At 33.5% G+C, this 14,966-nt stretch overlaps 1 protein-coding gene across 1 annotated transcript; it reads right to left on the reverse strand.

Moving 5' to 3' along the window:
• Nucleotides 1-4,488: 4,488 nt before the first annotated feature.
• On the reverse strand, nucleotides 4,489-14,565 carry LOC127852630 (uncharacterized). Its single transcript, XM_052386583.1, has 6 exons — nucleotides 14,508-14,565; nucleotides 12,280-12,310; nucleotides 11,306-11,355; nucleotides 9,587-9,724; nucleotides 5,075-5,155; nucleotides 4,489-4,494 (listed from the first exon to the last, which is right to left on the reverse strand). Exons 1-6 carry the CDS (start codon nucleotides 14,508-14,510, stop codon nucleotides 4,489-4,491), a joined length of 309 nt encoding a protein of 102 aa, XP_052242543.1. The 5' UTR covers nucleotides 14,511-14,565.
• Between the last annotated feature and the right edge of the window lie 401 nt (nucleotides 14,566-14,966).

The raw sequence follows: 14,966 nt of genomic DNA on the forward strand, positions 1-14,966 counted from the left end.
CCAAAGCACTTCCAAGGTATGGCCCCGGACACAAAAGTGCCTATAGTAAAAAGCATTTTTCAAGATACAAAGGGCCATAACTCTGTTTTTAACAGATGGTATACAATGCTATTTGGCGTGCATCATCCTTTTATGCATATATATACTCATACCAAGTTTCAATGAAATCCGCCAAAGCACTTCCAAGATATGGCTCCGGACACATAAGTGCCTATAGTAAAAAGCATTTTTTCAAGATACAAAGGGCCAAAACTCTGTTTTTAACAGATGGTGTACAATGCCATTTGGCGTGCATCATCCTCTTATGCATATATATATATATACTCATACCAAGTTTCAATTAAATCCACCAAAGCACTTCCAAGATATGGCTCCGGACACAAAAGTGCCTATAGTAAAAAGTATTTTTTCAAGATACAAAGGGCCATAACTCTGTTTTTAACGGATGGTGTACAATGCCATTTGGCGTGCATCATCCTCTTATGCATATATATATATATACTTATACGAAGTTTCAATGCAATCCGCCCAAGCACTTCCAAGATATGGCTCCGGACACAAAAGTGCCAGACGGACGGACGGACAGCCGGACGGACGGACAACGCCAAAACAATATCCCTTCGCCTCTGGCGGGGATAAAAACAGAGGTTTCTTTAACTGTGATTTCTCAACACTGAATCCATTGATGCATGCCAATGAATCTACCAAGCCAATAGAACCAACATATCAAGTCATGCTGATTGTAAATCATTTACCATTGGTCCAGCACTACCCCATACAGATTGTGCAATGGTCAAAATGGGTTACACAAGTAATTACAATTTTCACCCATTTAGTTTAACAAAGGGTACTAATATGCAGCAAAATGGATGGAGACACACATAAATGCAAATCAGAGACTCTGTTGTTTTTTTAAGTACATATTAAGACATGAATAGTATCTGCATAGGTCTGAAGTCTGTGAAAGTAATATATCATATTTAAGTATAATCATTCTATTTGAGTGTTGAGACCTCCAATTTTATTTTTTTTGTGGGGGGGGGGGGGTACATAAACTGACTCCATATTGTTGAACAACGAGTGTACCTACTTAAAGATTCAAAATTTTAACACGTGTACAATAATAGATATTTAATGCATGCAACAGTTTGACTATTAATCTTTGAGAGTCAAGGTCATTCAAAGATCAAGGTCAAATTCAACTTGCCAGGTACAGTACCATCATAATAGTAAGAATTTGAAGTTTGAAACCAATAGCCGTGATACTTAAGAAATGCTTGATACGGTTGTCTGCTCTTGTTTATAGATTAGGGTCATGTTGGTAAAGAAGTATGCAAAAGATAAAAGCAATACGTCAAGAAAATAGGAAATATTTGAGGTAGTACTCAAACTTTAACATTCCAACACTCACGCACACTGACGCCAGGGTGAGTAGGATAGCTCTACTATATATATTTCATATAATATAGTCGAGCTAAAAATGCAAAAGTTAATGATGTGAGCGTTTCTTTGTATACATACGAAGTAATACATAGTATTAGAATAATTTATGTACCTGGGACCGTGGAATACAAGATCAGGAAGTCTACTTCTACCAGAAATCAACAGCAGCGACGTGGACGACAAGAACGTGATGACTGGGCAAGAGGTCCTGTCTCCAATCGCCTGTCCGCGCACGCCTTTGTAATATTAACACATTTATATTGTTTAGTTTTTTGTATAGGTTTCAAAGATACACTTATATTATATTGGAATATAACTACAATCCCAATACAAAATCGTTTAACAATCTATGATGGGATTTTGCAGTGTGTCTTTTATTGTTAAAGAGCATATATTAATGTTAGAAAGTTTAAAGAAATGTGAAAAAACTAGTCAGTCTAGTAAATCTACCTCGGACTGTAGAATACGAACAGGCTGTGGACGCCAATGACGTGACGTTTGGGTGAGAGGTTCCTTTCGCACTGTAGCCCGCCTCAAATCACCTGTCTGTGCACACTTTTCTAATAATGAACACATGTAAATGATTCAGCACTTTGTCAGTTTTAAGATAAGAAGTAATACAGTTTCTATTTTTTTTTTACAAAAATAATACAGATATGCATATTCATGAAAGGTGCAAAGTTATTCCCATTTTGAGTTGTTTTATTCGATGAAGATTAACTGCAAACATAAATGTATTTGATATGTGATCGATGTCTAACCTTTTCGTTGACAGACAGACAGACATTTTATTCAAGACTTGTACATAGCACAACGTCTAAACACATACATTTACAAATAATATGTCAACATGCTAAGACATTCTTATTTCTGCATTTCTGAGAAAGAAATACAAATATAAAATAATAACAACAAAAAATCAAAACGAAGGAAAATGGTGTTAAGTAAACGATACTATTATTATACAATTTATCGTTTAATTTCAATTTAAATTAAAAAGAAGCTTTTTATGCAATTCAAACTTTCCGTGTACTTTAATTTACACAAATAATTCAAATGTCAGTTACACTGACCCGTTTAAATAGCTGTGTGAAAGATAACGAATACATTTGAGACAACCCCCGTTATGCGAATCGGGTGTTTCGAAACTGACATCTGTACCAGACTGTCTGTTTCACGTGTTTTAATGAACAGTTCAAATGTAAATGTACACATGTGGTTGTTTTCTGATTCTCTAATTAATATTCTTCAAAGCAGTACCACGATCGCTTACCTTTGACAGTGGATTAGGAAAATAATCGTGACTTTCTCATTGATCAACATGTCCGCAGACGGAGTATTCGCGTCATCGAAAAAATGTGCGCGAGCGTTCCATTGATTGTGACTGTTTAGAGTTGATCGTTTACTTCCGGTTTTTGAGAAAAAAAACATCAAATGTTATTGTTCATGACTGAATAATTTGTTTAGTTAAAAGTCTTCTAAAATAATGAAGTATTGACTGTGTTCAAAGGCTGGGAAAGAAGACTTCTTTTATGTGTTGTGTTTTGTACATGTAAGTCACTGGAGAAAATCTGTTTAAGACAAGCACTGCTGAATACCTTTTCTGAATTGTGAACAACATACCAGATCTCCACGAGGGTCTATTGAAAAGGAGCGATTTGTTTTTCTAAACTTGCCTACATTTAATACTAGTTGTCTATTGGTTTTTTCTTTTAAGTTTCTATCATAAGTTAATAATCTATCAATTTATAGCTATATATAATGCGCAGCAGCTACATGTATAATAAATATCCTATTATTATTATTAGTATTACATGTTTATTATTACTTTTAAAGGTACTACAATGATGTTACTACTAAATAATACAATTGTATCTATAATTTACATAATATTTATGTTTGTAAACACACATATTATATAAGTGTTATTGTATGCTAGCAGATTGCAATTAATTATTTATGTTCATTAAATAGCCCCCAAAAATATGTCCTGTGTCGTCTGAACAATATCTGCACACCATGCCACGTACATGTACTTTGTCCATTCATTACTCACATAAATGGTACTAATTGCACTTACTGAGGCTTACTTACGTTGATTTGAAGCTCTAATGTGCATATTAAATATTGAGTAGTAAAATTGCAAAATAAAACTAGTAATGGCGCGGCCACAGTTGAAGCGTATCCTGACGCTGCAGCTTTTGACCCAGGGGTCAGATCAACATTCCAAAAAGTGCACTGTTGCACATAAATTATGCTCACAGCTACCATGTGTTTAAGTTTCAAGGTTCTAGTGCTAATAGTGTAGGAGGAGACTGTGGCCAGGATGGACAAGCGGACGGACAGACGGCAGAGATAACCACATAATCCCCCAGCTCAAATTCAGAGTGTAGGGATAATTATTTCAATTCTCTTGTATTGCTTTTTACTTAGCATTAAAATTGTTCTGGGCTGTGAGTTGCGACATGCCAATCAATCTTTTTAAACACCAATACTTGGCATAAACTGTTCAAAGGGGTTGACTCCAGCTTATATAATGTTTAAGTTTTATGTAGTATTATAATTTTTGTCCCATATTGTATAGGCATTCTGTCAATACCTTAAATAAAAGACAAGTGTGGGTCAAGAATTTCTCTTCAGATGATGTTTCTTGAGTTTATTATTCCAAAATATTATAATTAAATTTACCTGTTTCAATTTAAAACATTATATTTAAGATTATATTAGATTTTTTTTAGTTAAGACATAAGGTATATAATACATGGAATATTAATACGTGACTTTTGAATCTCTATAAAAAAAGGACCCTGCATAATGTACATATTTTCAAATTGTGTCACAAATGAATGTAAAGACCACAGACAGACAGCATGTCTAAAGTGTGTATGTTTATATCCATGTAAAAATGTTTACAAAGCCTATTTCTACAAACACTAAAATGATTCACACCTACACGATAAATATTTACTTTTAACCCACCTTTAACACTATTATACCTAATATTTAAAGAAACTGACAGTGCTTTGCACCTAGCAAACAGATAAGCTAATCCTTAAATTGTACAGTGTACATAGAGAACCATAGAAATGAGTCTTAATAATACCGGATACAAGTTGGCGACAAACATTTTGTTTGACAGTGTCTTAAAATAATTTTGTTATGCATACACAGTATGAGTTGTCAAGTCACTAATAAATCTTGTTCATTACAATAACATGTTAAAAAAGGGTTCCCATAATAATCATTACCGGTAAATAATAAATTGCAATAATAAAACAAGAGCATTGCATAATGGGTGCCACGCTCGACTGCGAAAGCTTGTCAGATTTTTTTTTTTTTAGAGGTCATAGTGACCTTGACCTTTGACCTAAAAATGGGTGTGGCATGTAGAACTCATGAAGGTGCAGCTACATATGAAGTTTCAAAGTTGAAGGTGGAAGCACTTTGATTTTAGAACAAAATGTGAAGGTTTTAGCACAACATGGACGTTGATGACGACGGATACAACCGTGACAACGAGCTGGCTATGACAATACCTCGGGTTTTCTCCAAACAGACGAGCTAAAAAAGAAACTTGTGTACAAAAATAAGCATTTCTTAAGATGAACTTGTTTTCTAGTTGTATACTGACCTGCTTTGGAAACTTGGGTAAGAGATCTTTTGCTGTCATCATGTACTGTAGGGCATTATCTGGCTGGCAGAGGGCCACAAACTGGAGGTGAACATTCACACTAACTTACAGAAAAAAATAACAAGGCAGTTACTGAAATTTCTAAGTTAATTCTTTTTCTTCGCAGGTTTGAGATGCTACTGCAATTGCTAGCTGAAATGAAATCTTATACCTTTCTTTATTATTCAAGAAAAACTTACTACAATATAATGTTCGATGTTTGAAATATATTGAATGAGTCGAAAATTACTTTTTCTTCAGTATGAATTTGCCGCTAGAGGTGCTATGGAAGGTTTGTCATTCAGCTTTGGGAACTTGCATGGTTTACATGTTATTTTTAAGCGTTTTTTAAACAATATACGACATGGACCGAGCCACGTGTTAGGAAGACATAAATAACAATTTGAAGAAAATTGTGTTCGAATTAAAGAAACAGCATGTAGATATAACTTCTTTGAAACAGCAAGTTAGTTTACCAGTGTCGTCTAAACAAGAACATAAAGACATTAAATGGAAATTTGAAAGAAACAAAAAGCAATATGAATTCAATTGTGTTAAGTCCATGAAGGTATAGGGGTTCCTTACATGTGAAATGTACTTGACAAAAACTATTTATGTCAAGACTTGATTACTTGTACAACCCTTTTTGAAAAAATGTTCATATTTACAATCCCTGTAATAAAAGCTCCAAATCAACTATATCAATTACATGCTATTTGCAATGTAAACACACCAATAGATAACTAGGTTTGATAAACATGATTATAAGTGTGCTGGTCATATTCAATACCAATTGATTTCAATCTGAAATTCATAACATTTACATTGATAATAATTTATGACATCAAGAAAAAGTTTTATTACAAAGGCAACACAGATTGTCAATAAACTGGGTCTATCAATACACTTTTGGGTGGTCTGTACATGGGAATTATGTAATTTACCAGTAGAAGATATACTTTGTTTAGCATCCTTAAAATAATTATTTACTATCTCAATTAAAGTGGATACATTTGTATTTTGGATAAAATAAGCTTATTCTGCTCTAGTGTTTCATGCTGAGTGCACTAAATTCCAGCAATTTAATCATTTTAATTGTGTCTTAAAACTGTATCATGTGGTTGGAATCAGGACTCATTTGTATTTGTTGACTATAAATCAGAGACAAAAGTGAGTCATTAATCAATTAATCATGACAAAATATGTGTATTTTAAGTATTCAGTTTAATATTAGTATTCTATGCCATTATAACCACTTTTGATGTGTTCTTCTTATTGATACCAGTTGATTCAAGAATTATGGTGTTGTTAAAAATAGAACATTCATAGAATGTTTACTGACAGTATTAAATACGATTCTGTCATTTATTTATTTATAGACAAACATAGGAAGGTTATTAAAAATTCCTCGCTCTTAACATTCTAGTGATTTGTTGGTTGTTGTCTCATAGTAAGTGATCTCAGTATATTTTAGATAAATTAAGACAACGTACAAACAAACCTTTTAACAATAATAACAAGAGTGCCAAACTGTCACACGATACGTCTGTTTGAAGGTTTTGGACACGATGCTAAATGCTTGAAATTCACTAAGTGACCTCGTGACCTAGATTTTGACCCGGCATGGCCCATATTTGAACTTGACCTGGGTATCATATTTAGACACAACTTCTGACCAAATTTGATGAAGATCGGATGAAAACTTCTTCAATGAGAGCGGACACCATGCTAAATTCTTGAGCACTAAGTGACCCCGTGACCTAGCTTTTGACCTGGCATAACCCATATTCGAACTTGACCTAGATATTGTCTAGATACAACTTCTGACCACATTTGGTGAAGATTGGATTAAAACAACTTCAATAAGAGAGCAGACACCATGCTAAATGCTTGAAATGCACTAAGTGACCTTGTGACCTAGTTTTTGACCCAGCATGACCCATATTTGAACATGACCTAGATACCATTTAGACACAACTTCTGACCAAATTTGATGAAGATTGGATGAACATACTTCAATTAGAGAGTGGACTCCATGCTAAATCCTTGAAATGCAATAAAGTGACCCCATTACCTAGTTTTCAACCCGGCATGCCCCATATTCAAGCTTACCCTAGATATTGTCTAGATACAACTTCTAACCAAGTTTGGTGAAGATCGGATGAAAACTATTTGAACAAGCACATTCGTTGAATTGATACCCCCCGCAAATATGCTTCTGGACACAAAAGTGTTATATTTGACACTCAAAAAAACATTTTTTCAAGATACAAAGGGCTATAACTCCTTTATTATCAAATGGTGTACAATGCCATTTGGCATGCATCATCCTCTTATCCATATATACACTCATACCAAGTTTCAATGCAATCCACCAAAGCACTTCCAAGATATGGCTCCGGACACAAAAAAGCATTTTTCCAAGATACAAAGGGTCATAACTCTGTTATTAACAGATGGTGCACAATGCCATTAGGTGTGCATCATCCTCTTATTCATATATATACTCATACCAAGTTTCAATGAAATCCGTCAAGCACTTCCAAGATATGGCTCCGGACACAAAAGTACCGGACGGACAGATGGAAAGACAGAGGGAAGGACAGACGGACAACACCAAAACAATATCCCTCCGCCTATGGCGGGGGATAATAATTAGAGAGGGGACACTGCTGTGGAAGCCACCCGCCCACCAAGGGTGAAACTATAATTCCTCCCGTTTTGAAAAAACGGGTGTTACCAAATTATTACCTGTACACCGACACAAAAGAACAAGTCAATGTACGAAACAATATAAACATAATAAAGTTAATATCAAATCCTTGCTTAATGCATACACAGACATACAAATTATTTATTAAACAAAACAAACACTTTATCTATTAGTTTAGATATACGCCACTCTATACTTTTCACATGACAGAAAAAGGTTTCCATATTTTTAAACTTGTACTGTTTTTGTTTTGACATTTCGACACATAAACAGTATCACGTTATCTCTCTCTTGATCATGATCACCTCACAGATAGATAAATCATGATGCAGCCTATCAATACATGATTACCACTTCTGTTTTTTTTTTACATAAACTGTTCATTCTGATTAAAGAATTTAACCATATGACTTTTTTCATTTCATTATGAGCGCAGTGAGTATGAAAATTAATACATGATTATTCATGACTTTAAGTGGAGAAATGACTTCAATTTTTGCAAATTTTAATTTTCAAGAGGGTAATGAGGTCATAATTTGGTGCTTACGTTCACGCTCTGTCGTTCAACAAAGATGAAACCCAAACGGAAACGCTATTTTTATGCTAAAACGAAAAGGTTTGTGGCCTATGTATAGAGTGATATAAAACACAGCTGATATGCGCTAAGTAATGAAGTCATAAGTAACTAATAGTATTTTTCTGCATTTCATCAAATTGGGAGAACTCTTCATAATAGTCCTTACAATTGAAACGCAGACAAGTGCTATTTAATTTTTAGCAAGGAAAACTTGTCCCAAAATAAAATTAAATAGGGCAGTCTCTTATTACAGATGCTGCAGACCCTTGCATACTAATTGCATACTAATTGCTCCACACAGATTTGGTTTTCAATGATTTAAGAAATCTAACAAACCGTCTTAATAAAGACTTATCAGTGATACATGATACTTAAACAATTGAATGCTGCAATTCACAAATTTATAAATTCACAAACAATCTGACTATGACCAGAACCCTGTATGTCTTAATTACATTTAACAACTTTGGCTCATTTTGCTTTCTCAGCTGCATTCGTATGCTCAGTTACATTCACTGAGTTAAATTACGGCTCAATCATAGTCAAACACGTCCTTTCTTGGAGTACCAAAATAATGTGAAGAGAACTTGAGGTTGAGCAATTTCAGTTCTTGCTTTTGTTTGTGCCAAACGTCACATTGCTAGCTCCCCCTCTCCAGTTTTTCTCCTAATATACGCATAACTCAATGCTCCCCCCTCCCCTCCTCATATTAAATAGACAGTTCAAAATTCTCCTATTATACACAGAGCTCAATGCTCCCCCTCCTCGTATTAAACAGACAGTTCAAAATTCTCCTGAAATACGCAGAACTCAATGCTCCCCCCTCCTGGTATTAAGCAGACAGTTCAAAATTCTCCTAATATACGCAGAACTTAATGCTCTTCCCGACCCCCCCCCCCCCCTCCTCATATTAAACAGACAGTTAAAAATTCTCCTGATATACGCAGAACTCAATGCTCCCCCCTCCTCGTTTTAAACAGACAGTTCAAAATTCTCCTAATATACGCAGAACTCAATTCTCCCCTCCCCCCTCCTCGTATTAAACAGACAGTGAAAAATACTACTAATATACGCAACTCAATGCTCATCCCCCTCTTCGTATTAAACAGACAGTTCAAAATTCTACTAATATACGCAAAACTCAATAATTCCCCCCCCCCCCTCCCACCCTGCAAGTACTCACAGTTTCTGCCCTGTAACAAGACAGGGTGAAGAGATCTTGTTCCAGTTCTAGTTTCTGTCTCTCCAACGTTTCACTGTAGCCACTTTCTCCTGTAGAAAGATTTCTCTCAAGCACACTTTTCTGTATACTTTTAAGGCACTGAAATTTGTTTGAATAATACATCATGATGTGCTCATAAGGATCAGCAAAACAACTTTGAAATAATTATGGTTCAAATAAAACCTTTCTTGTTTAGAGTATTTTAAGTAAATACTTACTGTTGGCTGTGCAAAATCACAAACAATATTAGGTAACATAAAACATATTCATTTATTATTTTATGTAATATGGGTTTGATCACTAAATTGTTCAATGTTGTTTATGAGTTGCGACTGAATTAAGCTTGATAATATAGCTCTCCTGTTATCATAAACCTTACACTGACCTTTATACAACAGAATTTTCAATACCATTTAGTTTAATATATAAGTTTCCTCATTGAAATCAGGTAAAATAGATTTTTTTTAAATCCAATTTCAGGCGGATGAAGGTAAAGGTCACCATAACTAAAAATAGAAAAATGTTTTCTGCCCGCCCCAGTAATGTTATGGTCAGGGTGACTGTTAGTAAGTGTTAAAATTTTTCCACGTAATAACTTGAATTGTAGGGGTATTGCCCTAAAATTGTGTGCATTATGGTAGCTAAGATGCTAACCTAGCCAGGAATTAAATTGGATTAAGTTCAAGGTCACTGTAACTTGAAAAACAAGAAACCGTCGGAGACAGGTGATGCTCCCCAAAGTTGTTTTTTTGTCACAATCTTTCACTATATATTCAGATAAAAGGAAATGTCTTGAGAGCACAGTAGTTGGGATGACTGACAAGATTTATTGTATATAAAATTTCCAAGGGCCATCACTCTGTGAAAATTCTTCCGCCCAGATTCCGCATATAATATGCACATCTTCTCTCGGTAGTGAAGCTTCCCATAAAGTTTCATTGAATTCCGGTCATTAGTTGCTGAGAAATAGCCCGGACAAGAATTGCACTATATGTACAGTTAATGGAAAATTTCAAAGGGCCATAACTCTGTGAAAAATCATCCGACCAGAACCCACTATTAATATGTACATCTCCTCTTGGTAGTGAAGCTTCCCATAATGTTTCATTGAATTCCGGTCATTAGTTGCTGAGAAATAGCCCGGACAAGAATTGCACTATATGTACAGTTAATGGAAAATTTCAAAGGACCATAACTCTGTAAAAAATCATCCGACCAAAACCCGCTGATAATATACACATCTCCTGTTGGTAGTGAAGCTTTCAATAAAGTTTCATTGATTTCCGCTCATTAGTTGCTGAGAAATAGCCCGGACAAAAACTGTGCACAGATGGACACACAGACGGACGGGCGGACAGACGAAGCGGCGACTATATGCTCCCCCCCAAATTTTTTTGGGGAACATAAAAATGTATCCACTCAATAACTTGATTTAAGATAAAGATATAGCACTGAAGTCTGCATGTTGGTAACTGACAAGTAGACCTACCTTGAGAATGACCTTTTTTTTTTAATTAAATGAATAAGTCAAAAAATGAAGACCTAGTTTCGCTGCCTAATTGCCATTTTGTTGTGTTGTTGTTGTTTTTAATTTGATTTAATAAATGTCCAGGATTTTTTTTCATGACATAATTAAAATGATATTAAACATCACGCTAAACAAAGTATTATGTTGTTTACCTTTTCAGTCTTGCTGAACACTTTCTCTGCCAAATCTGGTTGACCTGCATCTATTGAAATAAATTACATGTCACATTAAAGAATCTGTAGTGCGAAGAGTTGAATAGAATATGTTATCTAATAAAATCTGTTTTTGCAGCTTTTTTTCCATAAATTATTTTCTTATGTAAAACAAAACTCATAACATTGTATAACAGGTTTTAATTTTCAGCTAAGGTTACTCTCCCATGAAAATAATTTATATACAATTTTTCATACAAAATCATCATGCTTTTATACTTTGAATGAAAAAACACACACTAAACATGAACAAAACAAAATTACTAAAGCATTTCTTCACTATTTTGAAAATAATAATATTTAAAATTCAAATAAAGCAAATAGTTCAAGCATACATAAACATGAACTTCAGAAGCAAAAAGATCAATAAAGTAAACTGAACTTAAAGTGGCTTGTTCACAAGCTGGGGCATTTTTTGAAGTGTGTCAATAAATGACTTACATTGCTAGATTTTAATCATGAAACTATAGAGCTCCGTTACAATAACAAAAATACATTTTAGTACAGAAAAATAAAGAAAAAAGAAAAGTGTACATTAGACACAGATGCCACCACAGTCTACTTTTGTCATAAAACTCCACTTATGTAAAAAACAAGCTGTTTTATGATCAAATTTGACTATTGACCTCTTAATGTGACTTTGAACTTTGAGTTAGGGACCTTGACCTTGAATGTAGGGGGACATTTGTTACAAACAACACATTGCCTAATGATTTTAACATTTGTGCCAATTTATATATAAATAAACTGATAAAAGGCAAATTTATTGTTGAGAGAGAAATAATCAAGCTTCTAATGGGTAAGATTGACCTCTATGATTTTCTTTTTTCTATTATTGTTTAATACGTGACAAAAAGTGAGAAATCTGTGAACATGTCCTTTAAACCATGACTAAATTATAAAAAAATCAAAACCTAGCCAGGCCCTTCCACTTTTAAGCCCCATCTTAAATATTGTAAGAAGATATGTGAGCTTATGACACTGTTTAACAATACCATATTTTCATTGCAACATTTATATAAATGAAACAACCATCAACACAAACAAAATAATAAAAACAGCGCAGACAAAAATTCTTATAGTTACTTACTAGAACACATGCCTATGTATATTCTGTTACATTTGTCATATCGGTTAAGTTAGTTTTTATGAATGCTGTTATTTAGAAAATATGAACAATTCATGGCTTAATTAATCCAGAGAACCTGTTATAATATAACATTTAAGGATACAATCTTGTAAAAATAATCTTCATATAACAGAAGAAATTTTAGAAGGCTTTGTATGATAATATCAAAACCATACATTTTTCTTTATCATTATAAAAAAGTAATTTTCCCTGAGAATAAGTTTGAATATGAGTAATGTATAAGAGCTCACTAAATTTTTAATATTACTGATCATCAGCTGTTTAGGCATAACAAATAATGTTTGTTTCATGTGACTTGACCAACTTATTTATAGGGAGGTACAGCTTGGAAGAGAATGTAGAATAAAGTCAATTGTCAACTTGACATTATTCTAAAACAGAAACAAACTTGGAAACCTATAAGTAACATACCTTAAGATTGTTTTTAAGAGGGTTTTATTAATATGACACACCACTTTCTTACTAAAAATCAATTTAAAGCAACATATTGACACCCAATATAGAATAATATCTTCTCAAATTTTATTTATTATTTATTATATTTTATTATTTTAAAATATTTATAACATGGTAAGATTTATAATAAGCTTTGCCCTGGGGATACTTTTTGAGGGTGTGCGAAAATATCTTTAAAGAGAAAAATAATTTGAGATTAAAATCAAATATACATGAGATATGGCTTAACACATGCGTACTGTTTATATTTGTTCTGAAGTGAAGTTTAATTCACATTGAAGTGCGAAATTGTATTGCCAAAAGTTTTCATTCAACATATGGCACGTGTCAAAAAAAAGGGCATTTAATACATTTTGCCTTCACAACTTCATCTTTACATCACTGATATTAAATAACAACAAGAGATGTGTTTGTCAGAAACACAATGCCCGCTATTGCACCGCTTCGAAGCCATAAATTTGACCTTTGACTTTGAACGATGACCTTGACCTTTAGCCACTCAAAATGTGCAGCTCCATGAGATACACATGCATGCCAAATATCAAGTTGCTATCTTCAATTTTCAATACGTTATGACCAAACTTTAACGAAGGTTAAAGTTTTAGGAACGAAAAATACAATATTTGACCTTTGACCTTGAAGGATGACCTTGACTTTTCACCACTCCAAATGTGCAGCTCCATGAGATACAGATGCATGCCAAATATGAAGTTGCTATCTTCAATATTGCAAAAGTTATAAAAGTTTAACCAAGGTTAAAGTTTTGTGACACACACATACAATGACACAATGACAGACAGACAGACAGGCCAAAAACAATATACCCCCGATCTTTCGATGCGGGGGCATAATAATAAAAAAATAGTGTGACTATTCACTTAACGCCTTCTCAGAAGGAGTGAATAGGAAAAAAAACACTTGATGGAAAAAAAAATAAATGACAAACTCAATAGCGTTTGTAAGGTTAGGGCATTTTCTACAGTTACCCTAAATGAACCTTTTTATTGTAAATAGAATGCAGTATTTTAAGAACATATTTAATAAATATAATTATTTGTTAATAAAAAGGTAAAATTAAATATTTGGAAACGGACAAGCATAAGCATAAAAAGGCCATAACATTTATTGTTCATGAAATGCGATAATAGAACATAATTGTCGAATCATTTACAAGTATCTGTACTTATTCTATTACAGTAAGCAAATTAAGAGCCAAAATAAAAAAAGCATTGTTTTGTACATTACAAACAATATCTTTTTTTTCTACATATAGCAGGGTTGGAAATAAAGCAAAGACCATCCAATGAATCTTTAATGCTGCAAAACTACCTAAATTATGTTCTTTAATAAACTTTCATGTTAGCCTTTCATTGTTCATTTGGGAAGGGGCTTGTTTTCTTAACATATGGTCTATTAACTGTAAAATAACAATTAAAAGAACAACTGCCTGCAAGTGCTTTCATAATCTTAGGTCATAATACTGAACTGTGTACACAAAACTTCTGACACTTATTTTTAAAGACAAAGCCATCTTACCATAATGAGACGTTTACCATAGTGGTCACTGTTATCCTTCTGTTCACAACAGTCAAGGACCAAAAAGGCTACATAGCGTACTGGAAAAAAGCAAACAAATAATAAATTATTATCATAAAATTAATCTAAATGACATTTATGATTTATTTTCAACTCATCCCATTATTCTTTTTGCAAATATAGTAACTGTAGTAAGGTGTAAACACTTTGCCCCAGGCAACCGGTAAATAAAGATTTGAACAATTTATTCCAAGTAATTGGAGTAAAATTACCGCAAGTTTTTTGGTTAGGAGATTTATTTTTGCTCTAATTATAGATGAGTCAAAGGTGAAATTTCTTACTGCGTTTAACCATTTTTCTTGGACTTAAAGTTTTGTTGGAGTGGACAGACAAATATATGTTAAAATCTACAAATTCCCAAAATTTCTCAAATCTAAAACATCTTTTAAGATATTTATT

This window comes from Dreissena polymorpha, chromosome 12 (genome assembly GCF_020536995.1).
Source record: "Dreissena polymorpha isolate Duluth1 chromosome 12, UMN_Dpol_1.0, whole genome shotgun sequence".
NCBI classification, from domain to species: domain Eukaryota; kingdom Metazoa; phylum Mollusca; class Bivalvia; order Myida; family Dreissenidae; genus Dreissena; species Dreissena polymorpha.

Excerpts from the sequence above, each read along its gene's own strand:
- LOC127852630 (XM_052386583.1), bottom strand. Across the intron at positions 11,356-12,279 it reads AAGTGGAAGGGCCTGGCTAG|ATGCAGGTCAACCAGATTTG; the intron begins GTTTTGATTTTT and ends TTATTTCAATAG. Across the intron at positions 5,156-9,586 it reads CTTGTTACAGGGCAGAAACT|TTTGTGGCCCTCTGCCAGCC; the intron begins GTGAGTACTTGC and ends GTTCACCTCCAG.